This window comes from Patagioenas fasciata, chromosome 4 (genome assembly GCF_037038585.1).
Source record: "Patagioenas fasciata isolate bPatFas1 chromosome 4, bPatFas1.hap1, whole genome shotgun sequence".
Classification (NCBI taxonomy): Eukaryota; Metazoa; Chordata; class Aves; order Columbiformes; family Columbidae; genus Patagioenas; species Patagioenas fasciata.
This window is the reverse complement of record NC_092523.1, coordinates 72,060,177-72,078,537: the sequence shown is the minus strand read 5'-3', so window position 1 is coordinate 72,078,537 and position 18,361 is coordinate 72,060,177. Positions and strand designations below refer to the sequence as shown.

At 42.0% G+C, this 18,361-nt stretch overlaps 1 protein-coding gene across 34 annotated transcripts in view; it reads right to left on the bottom strand.

Annotated features, from left to right (window-relative positions):
• Nucleotides 1–14,253, bottom strand: part of CAMK2D (calcium/calmodulin dependent protein kinase II delta) — a 159,740-nt gene extending 145,487 nt beyond the window's left edge. For 14 of the 34 annotated variants that reach the window (XM_071808114.1, XM_071808116.1, XM_071808122.1 and 11 more), the window contains exons 1-2: nt 13,517–14,251; nt 12,595–12,689 (exon numbers count right to left, since the gene is read on the bottom strand). In XM_071808114.1, coding sequence (XP_071664215.1) covers nt 12,595–12,689; nt 13,517–13,584 — 163 coding nt within the window. In that variant the 5' untranslated portion in view covers nt 13,585–14,251. Of the gene's footprint in view, nt 1–12,594; nt 12,690–13,516 lie in introns of all 34 variants that reach the window. The other 20 variants (XM_065836400.2, XM_071808127.1, XM_071808128.1 and 17 more) reach the window with 5 other exon arrangements.
• Between the last annotated feature and the right edge of the window lie 4,108 nt (nt 14,254–18,361).

Genomic DNA, 18,361 nt, shown 5'->3' with positions numbered 1-18,361 from the left:
GAACTACACACACTGCAATTCATGTAACTGCAAGTTCATACATTTTGCCTGTTCCAGGAATTTTCTGCTGTCCACTGTCATAGCTTTATGAATCATCCATCTATAAAGCAGAGTTTGAGAAACATTAAGAGTAAGAACCTCTAAGAAAAAGAAATAAAACGGCCATGCAATACACTCAAAATCCTTCATATATATGTTGAGCTAGTCAGGCATTTTACCAAACTACATTCTATTGACTGAATCAGTCAATAACAATTAGCAACATTTTGAAAGTGTTTCAATTTACGTAGTGTGTGAATCAATACAACTTTTCTTTAACCAAACGCTGAACTAAGCTGCTGTAGGTACGTTTGCAGAGTTTTCATTTTCTTTAGCCATTTTGTTGAATAGAAGAGCATCTGTGGTTGCAGAAACAAAAGTCGACGCTCAGAAACTATTCCTAATTTAGCTTAATTTCATGGAGCTATTTTCCCAGCAATTTCCACTCAACCTTGCACAGAGGTGAGAGTAATGGCAGGCTGTGGAAAGCTACTATGTCAGAAATCGAGCGATACATCTTAAGAATCTTAAGAAACTGTACCTCTCAACAAAAGCATATACCTATATCTACAGATATCAGTTACTGGTTGTGTACAGTAAATCCTCTAAAATATTACCGCAGGGAATTCTTCCAGGCAGGGATCAATGCCTGCTGCAAGGCTCAACCGTTTAAGATGCAGAAACAAAGAAAATTAGACATCTCTGGATCAGTAAAAGTGGAGAGTATCAGATTAGCTTTGAAATTGATAGGAAATTAGTGAAAGTGGTGACAGAAAATGCAATCATGAAAACGACAGCTGAAGTGAAATTACTAAAAAAGTTTCTACAGTATCAGTCTCAGAATCAGTATATTGTATGCTTTATTACTAAGGTAAATAAGCAAGACAACTGCAAAATGAAGGATCATATTAACATGCAGTAGAAAATGGATTAATTTGATGACCAAAATAATAAAAGTGGTACAAAACTTAATAGCAAGAAGCTCAGGCCACTGTCTCTTCTTCTGGTGACTAATTAACACTATGCTGTTAGGTGGAGACTCATCAGCTTCAGAGGAAAAGAGAAGAATGACAAGGCCATCCCTATATTAGGAGAATGACTACAAACCAGCTCTAAGGCACACCTGTCAAATGCATCTGTAAATAAACACTGGAATTTACCAAACAAGATCCTGCATGGAGACACAGGTGATTACTGAAGCCATCATGAGACCTCACCGATTTTTTTTTTTCCATTTAATTCCAAACCTATATTAGCCCAGAACAGAGAAAACGTAAGGAAGAATGGCCACAGTAATGGCACGTCTATCATACAGGAGGAAGCTAAAGGAAGACGGCTATTAAAAAAAAAAAAAAAAAATTAAAAAAGGCAACAAGATTGTCCTTGATAAATACACTGATGGAAGACAAAGAATTGTCTGAAGGACAACCTAGGCACATACAACAAATACTGTCCATGAATAAATTTGGGTTGCAAATCAGAAAAATCTTCAGAGCAAAAGAGTGCAGTACTAAATTATCTCTTCAGTAAAACAAAAAGAACTAAATCCCTCACCTCCCAATTAATTTTGAAGTAAAGATTGATTACTGAATGAGATTATTTACTCTGTTGAAGGACTCTGCTTTACCCTGGATACTTCTTATTTCCTATTTTTCAGCTAAGTCCAGCCCCTAGTGATCACATGCTCAGATGTTCTCTTATTCTAAATATGATCTGAAAGTGGAAGGTACCAGTTTTAGTTAGACTGAACCTGTTACATGAAACAGGAAAACCAAAAACAGATTACTAAACAAAACAAAAAAATCCGACTAATTTTCGTGGGAATGGTTCAAAGCTGCACCAGGGGAGGTTCAGATTTGACATTAGGAAGCATTTTTTAACCAAGAGGGTGGTCAAACACTGGAACAGCTTCCTAGAGAGGTGGTCGATGCCCCAAGCCTGTCAGTGTTTAAGAGGCACTTAGAATGCCTTTAACAGCATGCCTTAACTTGTGGTCAGCGCTGAAGTGGCCAGGCAGTCAGACTAGATTTTCATTGTAGGTCACTTAAAACTAAAATATTCTAAATTTGACTTCCACAGTGAGTACTGGCAAATGACCAATCCCTACCATTGAAAACTATCTAAGGAAGAAAAGAGTTGGGGATAGAGAAGAATCAATCCTATTAAAGGGGGTGAAGGAGAATCAATCCTATTTAAAGGGCAAAGAAAATGCTTTTTAAATATTTTGTACTTTAAGGAGGATGAACTTTGTTGAGAGATAACAACTTCATGACATTTATATGGCTACAAGAACATTCTGTGATTATAATAAAACTAATTTGAAAAATATGAAAGGAGTATTAAACCTCACGATTTTGAGACTTAAGAAAATCTCCATCTGTTATAGATCTGAAACGCAGCTAAGTTCATGGGTCCTTTTTCCCTTACTTCAAGTTTCCTAAAACCATCTCGGAGATATGTTAAGCTTACCACCATTAGTATGCAAGACTAGCTGCGCCATTGATCCAGTCCCCAGAACATCTGTAGTATTAACACACATATCCTAGGAGATGGGGTGGACCACACATAAGCAACTTCTACTCTGGGAAAATTAATCTCATTACTAAACATGTTTTGATTAGCATGGCATTGGCAGCAATTTATTACTTAATTTAGATAGATAAATCATGTTAACCACAAATAAACAAAATTTTAAGGACACCAATCCTTGCCCTCCTTACAAGTAAAATTACTTAGCTAATAGGTCTTTTAGCATGAAACATTTTCCTACAGCAAACAAGCTGGCTGGGTACACACAAGCTCTGCCAGATCTTTTTCTGCATCTAATGTTTGCATGCATACACAGCACGCTATCCCAGTGGCCTTTTTGCCCAACAGCTATGAAAGGCGATAAAGTGTTACAGGTATAAAAGAAATGTCACTGACTTTTGAAAGCTTTTCCATCCAGCACCAGTACACATAATATTTTTTTTTTTAATACTAGCAAAGAGTGAGATTTATAAGAGTACTGAGATGTTTTAATTGAAAGAGTGAGCAACTAGGAATATTTCTAACATGCTGTAAGTTACTAAGTGTAAATTTTGAGTATCACCAACAATATCATGGAAAGATGAAGAAATTTGACAGATTTTTTTCCCCTCCCCTCTTTTGGGATGTCAATTCTAAAAAGCCCTGAAAATTTAGTCCCAGGCACATATATCAATGCAATCCTAACCACAATTCCATCACTGTCCGTACTGCATAGAGAAAGCAAATACTAAGCAATCTACCTTACATCTGAGTTTCACTTCTTGTTTTTAAAAGCAGTCTGCAACAGTATGAAAAGCACCAAGGTGAGCTTTATATTTTCATGGCTATAGTGTTTCTTAAGTAACCAAAAATGTAGGTTTTGAAGGTTGCTTTCTGTACTGAAATTTACTTGTATGTTGGATACAATATTTGTGATGTTTTTCTACAAAAAAAAAAGGTGGAAAACAAAAATTTAAGTGAGTTTTAATGACCAAAGTTAAGCAGCACCTGAAGCTGCCCCAAGGGAAGCCAAAGGTCATCTGCCCTACAGTACAAAATCCTCCCTGCAATGCAGTACCACAGCAACAGAATTCTGTCAATGTTACATTATGTTACATTAATATAAAATACATCTTCACTTACTAAATGATTAATAAAATTCAGTCAAATGAATAAGGTTGCAATAGAAACCTTCGAATTTGGTGACTATTTATTCTAATGAGCAATAGCCTATTAAATCTATTCCTACAAGAAGTCTCCCAAACAAAACCATACCTAAGCACTAGCTTGAAATCTGCTATGCAATACAAATGACTTCAAGGCCTCCCTTGACTGATTAAATCACAAACCTATCTCTCCAAGAGGTTAAAATTTAAATGAAAGCTTAGGCTTGGCAAATCCCATCAGATTGTCGAATATGGATATTATGTAGGAACCCCATCTGTTCATGCAGCAACATGAATATGCAACGTGACTGTTGCTGCAACACTTGCATTCACATTGCGGAAAATTTACAAGTAAGCAGTTCCTGACTATAATTAAATTAGGAACAAAGTTCTGAAAATACATGCAATACATTGCTGGCCATAAATAAAACCTTTGATGCTCTATGTTTCTCTTTCCCTCACGTGCTGAGATGATGAAACCTTACAGCAGAGGTGTATTATCAACCTTCCTTGTCGGGCAAGGTGCACTGTTCACTGCAGCTCAGGGCTGTGGGAAGACCACTTTCTGCTTCGCGAGCCAGAGCACTGCTCATAGCGCTGTACAAACAAATTAACAGTTTCACAGGTAAGGAGAGTTGCCACCTGGAGGCCACAGGGTTGGATGAGTTGTTCAGAAGGGCTGTATACTTGCCTGCAGACTATATACAAAACAACAGTGAACTAACTTTACCATCAGGGTTTGATATATTCTTCCATCTACCTAACATCTCTCAAAACCCATGCACCTGCTTGTTTTATCCAGCGAACACTGAGTTCATCCCACCTTTTTGTTGTTGTTGTTTATAGATCAAATTATGAAGCTTTTAATTCTGCACATAACAACCGCTAACTAAAGATGGGTTTGGGTGAAGTTCTACATCCAGTGGAAAGTAACTGCAGCCATGTTTTCCACAGCCCTGCCAGCTCTCCGCTGACAGAGAAAACAATGGTGCACAATAAAAAGAATCAACTCTCTACACAGGCAAACAACACATTCAGGATGGGGGGACAGGCTGTCCAACTGACAATCAAATTGATTGATTTGGCTGTAACTGATCAAAAGAAACCACATGACCAGTCATGATCTTCTTCAACAAGCATGGCCTACATTCAAAGTGAAAGTGAGTGCCAAAACATAAATTAATACTGGTTTTATGGATGCCAGACAGTTCTCTTGGAAAGCATGACCAGGATGTTAATTTGTTGTAGTAGTGTATAAATTCTTGGTCAGTTGTAAGATTAAAAAAAATGCCTCCCATCACAAGATGAAGCATTTCATCTCGACCAGCAAACGCGCACAGCATCACATTTCCAATATTAAACAAAATCTACTTGGTTACTTTTGAGAGGTTTTGGGGTTTGTTTTTAACTTAAGCCTGCATGTTTTACTCTTCAAGTTTCCTGTGAAATACTTGCTACTCATGAAAGGGCAGGAATTCACATAACGGAAGCTACCTCAAACCACTGGAGTGGTCCCACAATTTGGGACTCTTAGTTTCCACTAGAGAGGCCCTGGAGTAGAATAAAAGTGAAATTGGGAATAAGATCTATTTGCCAGTTTGCATAAGCTTCCCCCTCCCCTCGCTTCTGAGTATATTACTCTTGGCTGGAGCTAGTGCTTCCATTCAGTGGCATTTTGAGAAGCGACAGATTCAAGACAAATTAATTAAACACTCCATTCAACAGAATATATCCAGCAGCTTCCAATCAAATGCTACAGAAATTAACAGGGCTGCAAAGCTTTCAAAGTAGTTTTCTAATTCAAACAACTGAAACTCAATGCGTTTCAGAACAAGCTGACAACAATCTAGACAATTACATTAGATAACAGAACAACTGTCTCTTCCCTGGAAGAAAATATAATACTAAAACCATGTCACGCAAATTCTCCACCTTCTGTGATACAATGCAAGACATTTTTCATAATACTAGGATTAAACGGAGAAGTAGCTTGCATAAACACGCACACAAAGATTTACACAGAACTCAACACATACAAGGAATAAACAGACAGATTGGATTTCTGTGTCTCTCCAAAACATAGCAGATGCTTCTTCAAATTCAAGGCATAATTATTTGTAATAAGGAATTAAACAAAAGGAGCTACCATCTTTAAGTTAGGTTTCTGTTCTCTATGAACCTTTTTTAATGAACAGGGGAAGTTGTTTTTCACACAATCTTTTAAAAAGCCCCACAATACCCTTAAAAAGCATTTGACAAATGTGCAATAAATGTATATGAAAGAGGAAGCTGGACCCTGACATATGAAGTACCCTGGCCTACATTTCTGAGGAGGTCAAATGAAGGACAGACACATGAAAAGCATTATTTTGGCAGAATTTACATTTGTAAAGCAAAATATTTAGCCAACTTTTATTTCAGTCTCTCAGATCAAGCACTTATGAATTAAATGAAGTAAGAATTAAAAATACAGTCTTCTCCTGTCTTCCAATCAATAGCCAAAATGGTCACCCATCAGAAAACAAAACACCAGCCCAGACCTTGGAATCATAAAAGTGGAAATAAAAGCAGTACTTTCATATTATAATACCATTTTTATTTAAGATTTTAAGACTAAGAAAGGTTTTGAAATTAGATGCAGGATAAACCTTCAGAAATCCAGTCTCAGTTCCCTGAGAAACAAGTATATTTCTAATGTGCTGTCAGTGAGGACAAATGCAAGTCACCTAAATACCTCAGATGACCTGTGGTTTCACATTGCAATAGACATAAACCAAAGTTTTCCATGTACAGTATTACATGCAGACAACCAATCCCTTGTTTTCATATTTGACCGAACGCTTTCATTTGGAAGGACAATTTGGACATAAGTAGTAAAACATCTCCAGGGAACACAAATTTTCTCAGACCAGGAGAAAAAGAACAAATCCGCATCTTAGCATCAGGTTGCAGATGCAGAGGCTGAATAAAAGTATTTGGTTCTGAGTCCAGTTCTTTCTCTCCCAATAGAAGCAAAGAAATCCAGTCTGAAGCTGTTCAGGTGTGCAGTTAAGTCTTTAGTTTGCAGCAAGTGAACAGACACAAAAGAAGCACACATCAGTGCCAGGATTTGCAAGGAAAGCAGTAGCCACATAAGCTCCCAAGAATCCCTTTGGTGTTAATATTTCAGTGGAAAAGATGTGAAAGTGGAGAGGGGTCCATGCCAAAGTAGTGGGCAAATACAATGACAGAAAGTGGGAAGCTCCCAAGAGGGACAGCTATCGTCAACTGATTTACACTTTTAAGCATGCTTAATAATCTTGGAGTTCAGACAGAAAAACGTCTCTTACATACTTTCCTCTGCATTGAGCTTGGTCAAACTTAGATGACAGATGATGCAAACACCTTTTTAATTCTCCATGCCTCCCTCAAGTTATTTTACATATTGGATTCGGGTCATGTGTCCACTGCAATCAATGACTACACTTCCACAAATGTCAATTTTCAGGATAACTTGTAAGCACTATTTTTGGAGTATCACTTCAAATTACGAAGCTACATGTCAAGGACATCCGAAGTGTGTGAAGAGGAGAGCAGCATAGTATACTAAAATTAATTCCTTTTTCCCCATCCTCCATGTGGAAATATGTCAAAGCATGAGCTACAATTTTAACCTTTCCCAGTACATACCTCCCAGTAAGAACACCAGCAACAAGCTTCAGTGATAACAAGAGCAACATGTGCATTGCCAGATTTTAATGAAGTTTATTTAAGGCCCATCAGTGTACCAGCTATAACAATCTCCTTTTGTAAGAGCAACAACAGTCACAATGGACAGAGAAAATAAATCCTTTACAAAGAAAAACAGAAGTGGTGTTATCAAAATCATATAATATTTGCTATGGATAATTTAACTACGAACTGCAAGGAAAATTCATTTCATATCTAGTTTGAACCGTTAGAATAACTAACTACTGACCAACATCCATCACAATGAGTTTAAAGTCCTTATTCTCACTGGTATATGAAACCTCTTCAGATTTTCACTAAAATCAAAAGACAATAAAAGCTCCAAACCTTCAAAACAGAACACCTAACCAAAAAATTGATTTTTTTTTAATATAAAAAAATAACACTCTTACAAGTACTCTCTACTGCTCTGTAAGCTTTCTGAATGGACTCATTTAACACTGATACAAACTGTTTAGCCTGCTAAATTATGGTTAATTGTCAACTGAAACAAATACTTGCAGATAAATATGTAAATGTACCCTTGTTAAATCAGAACATCTATGTCAAACTGAAAAGAATGTCATGACTAAGCTGAAGGACAGAAAGAGCACGAACATTAAAAAAGGGCAGGTAAGCCTTCTTACTCACTATGGGCAAACATTTCTAAACACATTCCTAGCACATGGAGGAACGCAAAAATACTGCTCCTCGAGAGGTAATTAATCAGACAAACAGACCAGAGCAAGACACTGAAGAAAATAACTAAAATCCCAAGATTAACTCTTGTCATCACAAAGACAAAACCTGCTTCAATGATGACTAAATGCACTTAAGGATAGCACTCCATGTGTGGGAATAACAACGTGTACATAAGAACAGAAATTAGCATTACAAGTTCACACGTTATAATAAACTTGCACAGGTAAACGCACGCTTCAGCAATTTTTAGCTAGATTAGGAACCTTTGCTAGATTAGGAAGAATTATTTTCTCCTCCTACAGAGTATAGGAAGTCTTATCAAAGCTTGCCTTCCTGTAAAACATCTAGCACCAACACAGGATACCTGACTAAACAAAATGTTGGTCTAGTGACACAACAAAAATGTTTATTCTGTGTCATGAAAAGCTATGCTGAAAAATACTACCCTATATGCTTTCCATTTCTTTCATCACCCTAATGTATTTTAAATCACTTTAGGGATCCTGAAGTGCTCTGCTTGGACAGCTTTAGACACTGAAATACTCTTCCCACAGCAAGATTACTCAACTCTGCTGCTAAAATACTGTTCTAAAAGGGTGGGATTTTCAGCCTCCTCATCCATCAGAGTTTGTTGCAGGCAAGTGCAACGGGTCTCGTCTCGTCACCTCTGGCCATGCCTCACATCTGCAATCACAAGTTCACAGGAAATACTCTTTTCTCTGAAGAATAGGAAGATGCTGAAAAAGATCTGGGAATTTTCCTGCTTACGAAGGCAGATAAATAACACAGTGAAGCCTCCAAGGCTTAAACCTCAAAAGCAGACTGAAGCTAATGGAATAGCTGGTCCCTGAAAGCTCATGAGAGCTGTGGACAAAGAAGTGGTAACCTCCAGCCGATTCCTGCATTACTCTGAATAGTACGTCTATTCATAAACAAAGCAGTTTGTATTTCTGCCGCAGCAATCTAAGGGCTGGGAGAGGTGTGTCTTGGCAGTATTTACAAAAGCACCCTAGAAAATGGACTGGAACATGACTTTCTTCTCATAGATGCTGTCAAGCTGCCATCAAAGGCACAGTGCGTTTGGCCACTAGAGAGAAAAGGTCAGTATGAGTTATCAGCAAAAACCACTGCCAATGAAAATATATTAGTAACTGATCTTTTCAAGTATGATTAGAGAAGCAAACACTTGTCTAATTCTTCTTTTCAGAAAATGAGGCCCAAACCTGTTAAGAAAATTGCATCTGTTTATATGAAATCAATTTGGATTAAAGCCAGAAGACTCTGAGAAGAGAAGTTAAAAGATGTACAGAAAATGACAAAAAGAAAAATATTATTTGTGTAATTATTTAGTATTTGGAAAAGACAGAAGAAAAGTAAAGTCACTTCATGGAAGTTCACTTTCATCTACATTGCTTTTGCCTTCAACACAATAAGAACTCAAAGAAGCCCAAACAGCACACTTTAGAAACTGAGTAACAAGAAAATCCCAATGACTTCATCAGATGAAACGATACAGAACCAAGACCCAGCAAACATACATTCTTCACTTATTCTTTGTTTTCTGTGTGCTTGTTCACTGTTGCAATTAATTTTAGAGGGGTATGCTGCAAACAGGGTTTTTTCCCCCTTTTCAAAAATGAGCAGCATATTTAAACAGTGCAAGCTTGTGTAGAACATACTCTATTGATACAAAACTAGCTGTTGAAATTCTAATATAGATTTAATACTTAAACTGACTTAGATGTGGAGTGAAAGCTCAGAACACTTAAGTGCAGCTTAAAAGAGTACTTTAAGAAGAGAATGCTATTTTAATAAAACCATTTTGCTATACTGAAATAAATATACTTAAATTGCAAATAGCTATTATTTCTATTATTAATATCAGAAAAACAAGGAATTGTCACATAAAGTATTTAAAATAATATTTTTAAGTGCTTTTATTATATTTCAGATTATAATTCGTAAATAAGAGCATAGCAGATACAAATAACTGATCATCAACTTAAAAGAGCAAAGGTTACTTTTGGTAGAACAGGGGAGACCGCTTCTTTTGCCCTCCAAATTAGAAGAGGAAAAAAAGAAGAAACGAAGGCTCAGAGGAGACCTCATTGCTCTCTACCACTACCTGACAGGAGGCTGTAGCATGGAGGGTGTTGGTCTCTTCTCCCAAGTAGCAGGTGACAGGACTAGAGGAAATGGCCTCAAGTTGCACCAGGAGAGGTTCAGATCGGATATTAGGAAAAACTTCTTCCCAGAAAGGGTTGTCAGGCATTAGAACAGGCTGCACAGGGAAGTGGTTGAGTCACCATCCCTGGAGGGGTTTGCAGATAGAGCACTTAGGGACAGGGTTTAGTGGTGGACTTGGCAGCGTTAGGTTAGCATTTGGACTCGATCTTAAGGGCCTTTTCCAACCTAAATGATTCTATGATTCTGTATTATACACTTAAACTGCACTTCCATCTTGCATGCAGGAATGCCCATTGTGCTTATAAGACTTCCAAATCACCAGGCACCGTACAAGCGATACGCATTTCCAAGCCAAGAGCCTCTAACTCTGCTCACAGAGGAAGCTGACCCAATGAACAGTCCTTTAGATTTACATTATAACTGGTACTTCAAGTGAGATGTACGAAACACAAAAGTGTTACCTCATCAAAAAGCACTTCAGATGTGAGCAACACGAGACTTACAATTTAGATTTGGAAAAAAGTACCTTAGTTACAAGCTGTATACCTATGATCACCCATGAGAAAGTATCACAGTTCGAGGTTTTTTAATGTTTAGTTTTTGCACCACAAGTTCAATTACAGCGCACCCTTCTGCAATGAAAGAATCACCTAATAAGAATCTGAAGATTCTTCTTAGAAGTTTGCTCTTCAAAAGCTGTCTCGTAAATTTCAAAAAGCTAAGAATCTAAACAACAGCCTCAAAAACAAACAAGCAAATAAAAGACCTCAAATACTTCTGGGATCTCTGAAAACAGAGACAGAAGTGCATTTACTGCATTCATGGACATAGCATCACATGTGTTCCGACAATAATGCATATTTCACCAAGTAACGTCATGTTCATATCGCAACAGCTTCTCGCATTCAAAGGTACTTAGATCTATGAAATCACACAGAATGTGGTGGTTTACTTTGGGCATCAGAATTCAATAGATCATGTTATTGTGCTAACAGGATAAAAAAGGAAGATCTGTTTTAAGCAACCTTATGAAAATATTTTATCAAGTATTACCATTTTCTTAAGCTCTCTCCCTTTAAATCCACAACTCCACAAAAAAAGTGGGATTTGTTTTCAATTTAAGTATGTTTTGAAACACAGAGGAAACCAAATCCCACAGTTAAAAGTATGAAGACTAAAATTCACACAACTTTCATCAGCCGAAGGTAAGAGTATTGACACAATATTGAAAGATCTTTATCAGGGAGCAGCACACTACCAGCACATGCCCTTACATCATATGTAATATTTCATGTTTAAATTTAGTGAATACAGGCTGCCATTTACCTACAGCGATTCCTTTGCACCAAAAGCAAACCAGGCCATGAACAGGTTTACACTCTGACGTTGCTTGTTCACTTCTGTGTTCTTTACCACAACACAAATTCATATCAAAACACAGATAACATTAATCCCTGACATCCTAGCACAAGCACTCTGACCTGGACTTAAAGAGTTGACGCATCACAATTAAGGTTTGCTTTTGACAACAGCAGCCCATAGTATGCGTGTATTTTCCTCAAATGTATCACAGACATATCCACTGATACTGACAATATCTAGGAAACATACACATCACACAGAAAGTATAAACAAGCTGTATAGCAGGTATTATGGCTGGGTTGTAACAGTAAACAGCTCATCACTTAATCAGAATGACTTGCTTCACAAATGGCTAGTTGATAAAATTACAATTTCCTTCCTATTGTATATCATAACAAAGTCTAGTATAGGGTAGTAGTGCACTTTTTCTCACGCATTCATAGTCAGATAGGCCTTGATATTCATGTTTAAATGCAATGGTGGAAACACAGAATTCAGTAAAGCTGTATCACAGTAAAATAAAAACTATAATGGAGACTTACTTCCCAATCTTCCCCCCAAAAAATGAGCTGGTAAAATGCCTCCAAGCTGATATCCAAAGTTATTTAGATACAGAAATAAAGAGGCTGCATTATGGTACCTTGTTTTAGAATTTGTACATGTTGAAACGCTTTGCAACAACCTCAGACATCCATGCAGTCAATACATGACACATTTAACATTGAAAAAGAACAAGCGCTCTTAAAGGAAATGGGGGGAAGAATGTATTGAGAAAATTAAATAATTTGGGATTTTTTGTTGGTGGTGGTTTTGGGCTTTTTTGTTCGGTTTTGGTTTTTGACACTTACCACAAGAATAAAAAACAAAACAAAACAAAACACGGGGAGAAGGTATCATAAATACTGGGTGAAAATATACCCACCCCTAGCCGAAAGCTTTTTGGTGTTGATAATTTTGGCAGCATACTCTTGTCCTGTGGTGATTTTCATACACCTCCTCACGACAGAGAACGCCCCTCTGGAAACCAAGAAGCAGACAAAGTGTCAGCCCAGCTGCAACAGTCGCTGCCACCGCCGGCGCGAGGCTTGTAACGGGCGTCAGCGAGAGGTGCGATGCCGATCCACACTGATTTTATTCACTAAACTCTGGGCAGAATCGCGAGTGCGAGCCGAAGCGCTCCTCGGCCGGGCGGCACGTCAACACCCGCCCAAGCCCGGCACACACGGCGGGGGCAGCGCGGCGATGGCCCCGTCCCCCCCGCTCCGGTGACACCAACATGGCGATCGGGACCTGAGAGTCGCCGGCCGCGGCCTCGCGCCCCCTCCCGCCCCGCCGCCGGGGGGCGCCGCGCCCCAACCCGCGCGCCGGCCGTTAGCGGCGCGCGCGAGCCCCCAACGGCCGCCGCTCACCGACCGAACCCCCAGCCCCACCCGCTACAGCGAGAACAATAACGATAATAACAATAAAAAATGGCCATAAGGCAGCTCCGGCGCCTCCCGCGTCGGGAGGCCGAGGGCAGCCCCGCGCCGCCCGCCCGGAGTCTGTCGCTGCCCCGGGGCCGGACGCACCCGCGGGGACGGGCGGGCGGGCGCGGAGCTCGATCCCCCACCCACTAATACCGCTCGGCTGGGGGCGCAGGGCTGGGGCCACGGCGCTGCCCCAGGTGGCCCTGACAGCGGGGCGCCCCGCCGGGCTTTCGGCAGCGGTGAGGCGGCCCCCGGCCGTGGCTCCCTCCAGGCACCGACCCCTCGGTGTCACCGCTGCCTTCCTCCCGCCCCGGCAGCGCCGGATCCCCAGCTCCGCGTCCCCAACGGCGGGGCGCGCCCGGCGGGCTCCATGCTTACTTCCCGAGCTCCTCGAAGAGCTGGTACTCGTCGGTGAACCGGGTGCAGGTGGCGGTTGAGGCCATCATGAGGACGAGCGGCCGCCGGTGCCTCCGGCGGCCACGGACGGCGAGGCGGTAGCGGCGGAAGGGCTGCGCGGCGGGCGAGGCGCGGCGAGGTTAAGCGAAGCTCCGCGCCGGCTTCTCCTCCGCGCGGGCTTCTCCTCCCCGCCGCCGCCGCCTCCTCCCGTGACGGGGCTGCCTCCGTGCCCTCCTCTCCGCCAGCTGGCGCGTCCTCCCCGCGCAGGTCTTCCCCACCCTTAACGAAAATAAATAAATAAATATCTCCGTCTCTCTCCAGCCCGCGCCGCCCGCCGGGGGAGGTGACGCCGAAAGGGAAAATAAAACCGGGTCGGGGGCGCGTCCGTCCTCCGCTCTTCTCCCTCCGCACTCCCCTGGCGGCGAGCGGGCCCGGCGCCTCCTGCCAGCCAGCGGGGCCGCCGCGGCTCTGCCCCGTCTCCCGGTGCCGTGCCTCCCCCTAGCGACCCGCGGCCGCGCCGTCGCGGCTCTCTGCTGCCGCCTCGCCGCCGGCTCTGCCCCCGGTCCGCCCCGCCCGTCGGGGACACTGTGCGGAGGGGACTGTCACGCTGTGGCCGGGCACCTGCGCTGCACCGGGAGCGGGGCAGAGACCGACCCGGTCCGACCCCCCCGCTCCGCAGCGAGAACAGCGGCGGGAGGGGCGCGCGCCCGGTGCCTCCCGCCCGGAGGAAGCGGATGCACCTGCGCCCCGTTCCTCGGCGACCGCTGACGTCACAAACCGCCCGGCAGGGGCCGGGGTGGGGGGGTCGAGGGGGAAAGCAGTGGCGGAGCTCGCGTGCGCGCGCAGCGCCCGCACCCGCCGGGAAGCGCGAGCCCGGGAGCGGCGGGGGCGCCCCGCCCGCCGGCGCGCGCTCCGGCCCGTGGCGTCACGAGTGGCCCTGCCCCGCTCCCGGGAGGGCAGCGGGACCGCGCGTGCGCGGGGCCGCGCGCGTGGCTGCGCGCGGGGCTGCGGCGGCAGCGCGCGCCCGCACCGGGCAGCCCCGGGACCGCGGGGGGCGCTGTCCGGGGTGCGGCGGCACCGCGCGCGGTGGGGGGACCCCGCGGGACCGCGGGAGGAGAACGGCGGGCAGCTCGGGGAGCGCCGCGCACAGCGAGACCCCTGCACACCGAGCTCCGCAGCGCGCGGCGCTGCCGCATGTCACAGTAACTGTTGTGCAGACCGTGCCCTGCGCAGCCCGACGGGGCGGCTGGAGCCCCCGCGCAGGCAGCGCTTGTGCGGTGATGGAGATAGAGCGCGGCAGTAACCAGCTGTGTCGGTTGTGTGACCTTGGGCTAATTTCTGTCCCAGATAAGGGCAGATAGCGTGCGACCACATCACCGAATTAGCGCAAAATGAGCGTTACCAGGCCCTCCGAACTGCACTGAAATTCAAGAGATAATTCGGCAACATACTGCAAATGTGATTTTTAATTTTTGAAGTGTTTGGGATGCAATTGTTTTAATGTTTCTGAGAGCAATACTGAAAATGCTGTTGAAATAAAGCGTTTGTGTGTTGGAATTTTGTGGTCGAAGTGGAAAAGGTGTGGATATTTGGTTTACCCATAAGATTTCATTTTCTAAAATATTTAAAGCAGAACTAATGCCAGATGAAGAAACGGCAATTGTTGGAACTATAGCAATTTTCAAAAGCAAAACTCACCACTTCCCAACTTTGACATTTTTACTTTAAAAAGCTTTTCAAATGTGTATGTACCACCAAAGTTTTTTGTTCTTGTTTTTTTACTTCGCTCCTGTTTGTGGCCTCAACTTTGCCAATGAGTATTGGCTTTGCTTTGCTTTGAGCAAGTCATTTTGCTTTTATTCTTTTCTGATAAACTAAGTGGTGGTGAGATAAGTAAAGAGTTAAATTAACATCCGTACAGCATTTTAGACGTTTATTCAATATGTGAACACATATGTGTGTACCATGTGAATGCATAAACGTAGGTACTAGGGCAATTTTCCTCTGGGTGAGGCCACTGCCCCTGGTACAAATACACTGAATTCATGGCATAAAGGCTGCAGCAAAGAAAGACTTCAAAACTTGCAAGCAAGTACAAAACGTTTACTCTGTAAGTTCCTCTCCAGGGGAGTGTTTGGTGCAGCACCACGAGTAGGAAAAGACTGGAGGATGTTTCAATTTAGAGCAGCAAATTTACATGGAAGCAAGAATGAATCTATTCTCAGATCAGTGCATTAAAAAGTATTCAGAAGGGAAGTATATATTTTAATTCCCTCTAACAAAAATATAACATGCGAGTTGTGCATAATTTTGTATATATCTGCATAAATAACACATTCAGCAGTACTGAAACCCCGAGTGGTCTGATGATTGTGAGTATTTATGGGGATATGTCTGCCAGGTTCCTTATCTGTACATACATAGACATTCAAAAACATATTCTCCTGTCCTATGTGAGAGTATATGTTGACAACAAGCATTTGGCCAAAATATCAGTAGTATGCCATGCATTTATTATTTAATTAATAAACAATGTTCAGAAGACATTATTAAACTCAATTCGTCTTCTTGATGATTTTTTTAATGACATAAGGATGCATGATCCAAACAGAGTGGTTTGTGGGTTTTTTTAATTCATTTTGTTTGTGCTTGTTTGTTTGTTTCCAATTTTACAATCTGAAAACAAACAAAGTCCAAGAAGAGGCCAAGGAGTTCTCACAGAAATATCAAGTATGATTTTTTTAATAGGAGCTAAGGAAAGAAATAGTTGTTTACAAGATGAGTATCATAGGACTTGGAGAATTTCCATGAGGAGAGATACTAGGGAAGTGATTAATAGCTTGGAAACACTTCAGGTGTGGTTCTTTTCTTTGTTTCATTTAGTTTTTTTCTTGTTACAACAATCCTCTCTTTAATGTAATTCGCTCTTGAGCTGAAACAAAAGTGTAATTTGTAGCTGCCGTTTAAGTACTCCATAAATTCCCCAAATTCTTTTGGAGTAGACCAAAGCAGCCAGAATGGCCGCCAAGGATCTGCCCCTCTAGGTTAACTTCTAAAAGCTGGTTAGAGCTTCAAGTTTCTATTAAGGCCACAGCAGCACTTAATCTGTAGTTGCTCTAGTGGATACAGAAAGTCAGATCTCAATAATGAACAAATAAAGGTTTAAAAATATCCCAGAGCATGTTTCTCTTCTTCAGATTTTTTTTTTCTCAGGGAGCAGTAAGCAGTTCATGTTGTAAGAAACTGAATAACAAAATGCTACAGCTCAGTGGAATGAATTATATGTTCAACTTCAGAATCTGAAACACTTATTGTGGCGAAGGAAATTTAATTATTTTAAGAGTTTGCTATTCAGCAAGGTCATTGCTTTATATGGCTTTATTTTTAGACGGCCAAAGTGAGGTTTTCATTTTATTTCTGATCTTGCAAATACAGATTTTCAATTTGCTTATGTTTTGAAGGAGTCAGAGGGCTTTCAAAAGGTCATTCGGGTAAACTTCTCATTATGGGCACTGCTAGGAATATTGTATATTTAGTTCATGAACAAATGCAGCAGCCATTTAGAGCAGAGGTCTAGGCAGAAAATGGCCTGAAAGCCTGAGTAATCTTGGGGTTTAGATAAATCCTCACTTTATGACCAGATGGTCTTGAACAGAAATCCTTAGTCTTTCCAAAGGTTTCATGTATTCTTGTGGCAAAGTGCTTACGGCCTTGGGGCAACTGACTGACAACACTGGGGCAGTTACAGGTACATTTTTGCAGCAAAGCTGAAAACCTGTAATTTGATCAATAAAATATCCCTACCTTGTTGATTTAAAATGAGATCCAAACTGCTAAAATTTACAGTTTAGTTGGCAGTCACCTCCTTAACAACATATTGAAAGGATATCTGAAGATAGCAGGAAAAACAGAAGTTCATCAGAGAAAAGATCAAATATGTGGAAACAAGGGAAGGTGTAGCAACAGGAGCTAAAAAAAAGGATCAACAGTGAGAAATCACAAAGGAGGCAATATATAGGTTTCCTGTTCATTGCAATAACTTGAACTGGAGGCAACAGATTTCAGGTCAGTCCTGAATCATCTGTTGCACCACATGTTGTATCTCTCTTTTGTTTTCTCGTTGGAGCTGTTGGACCTTCCTAAGTAAAGTTTTTGGGAGGCAGAGGCAGTGGTAACATCACCTGGTTGGCATGTCAGAGACTCCCTCATCATAGCCTGTAATTTTCAAGTGATGGTGGTGGACTAGCATGTGTCCTAAAGTCTTCTGTTGGAGCAGCTCCCTTTCAAACACCTTCTCACCCACAGGCCCGTGTGCTGACTCTGGATACCAGGTGCCAGTCCCAGATAATCTGGGTCTCCAGTGAATCCTAAAGAGCTGAGGTGGAGCTGCTGAGGAACCTGCCCTAGGTTTGGTTTCTTTCCATGGGGAAGCTTTCTTGCTCAGTCCCGTGGTGCAGTTGTTCCACTATGCATGCATAAGCACTCAGAAAAGTAGATCCTTGAAGGTTCCCCAAAGAAAATTAATTGTTTATCCATTATTTACACTGCTGGCAAGCACCTCACTACCTGACTATGGCAGTGTGTGTGTGTGTGTGTGTTCACTCTTATTCTCCTGCTGGAACACTCTTACGAAGGATTAATTTGCTTTTCAGTGAACCAGAAAGATGTTGGCAGAATAACTGATTTGATAGCTCAGTGACTCTGTCACGCTCTTGGTATGCAGGAGACCAAGACTTCTCTCTGGCCTGAAAAAGCATTACTCCTGACAGACTAGGAGATGTTGCTGGCCATTTAATTCCTACCTCCAGACGCACTACAGAAAGAAGT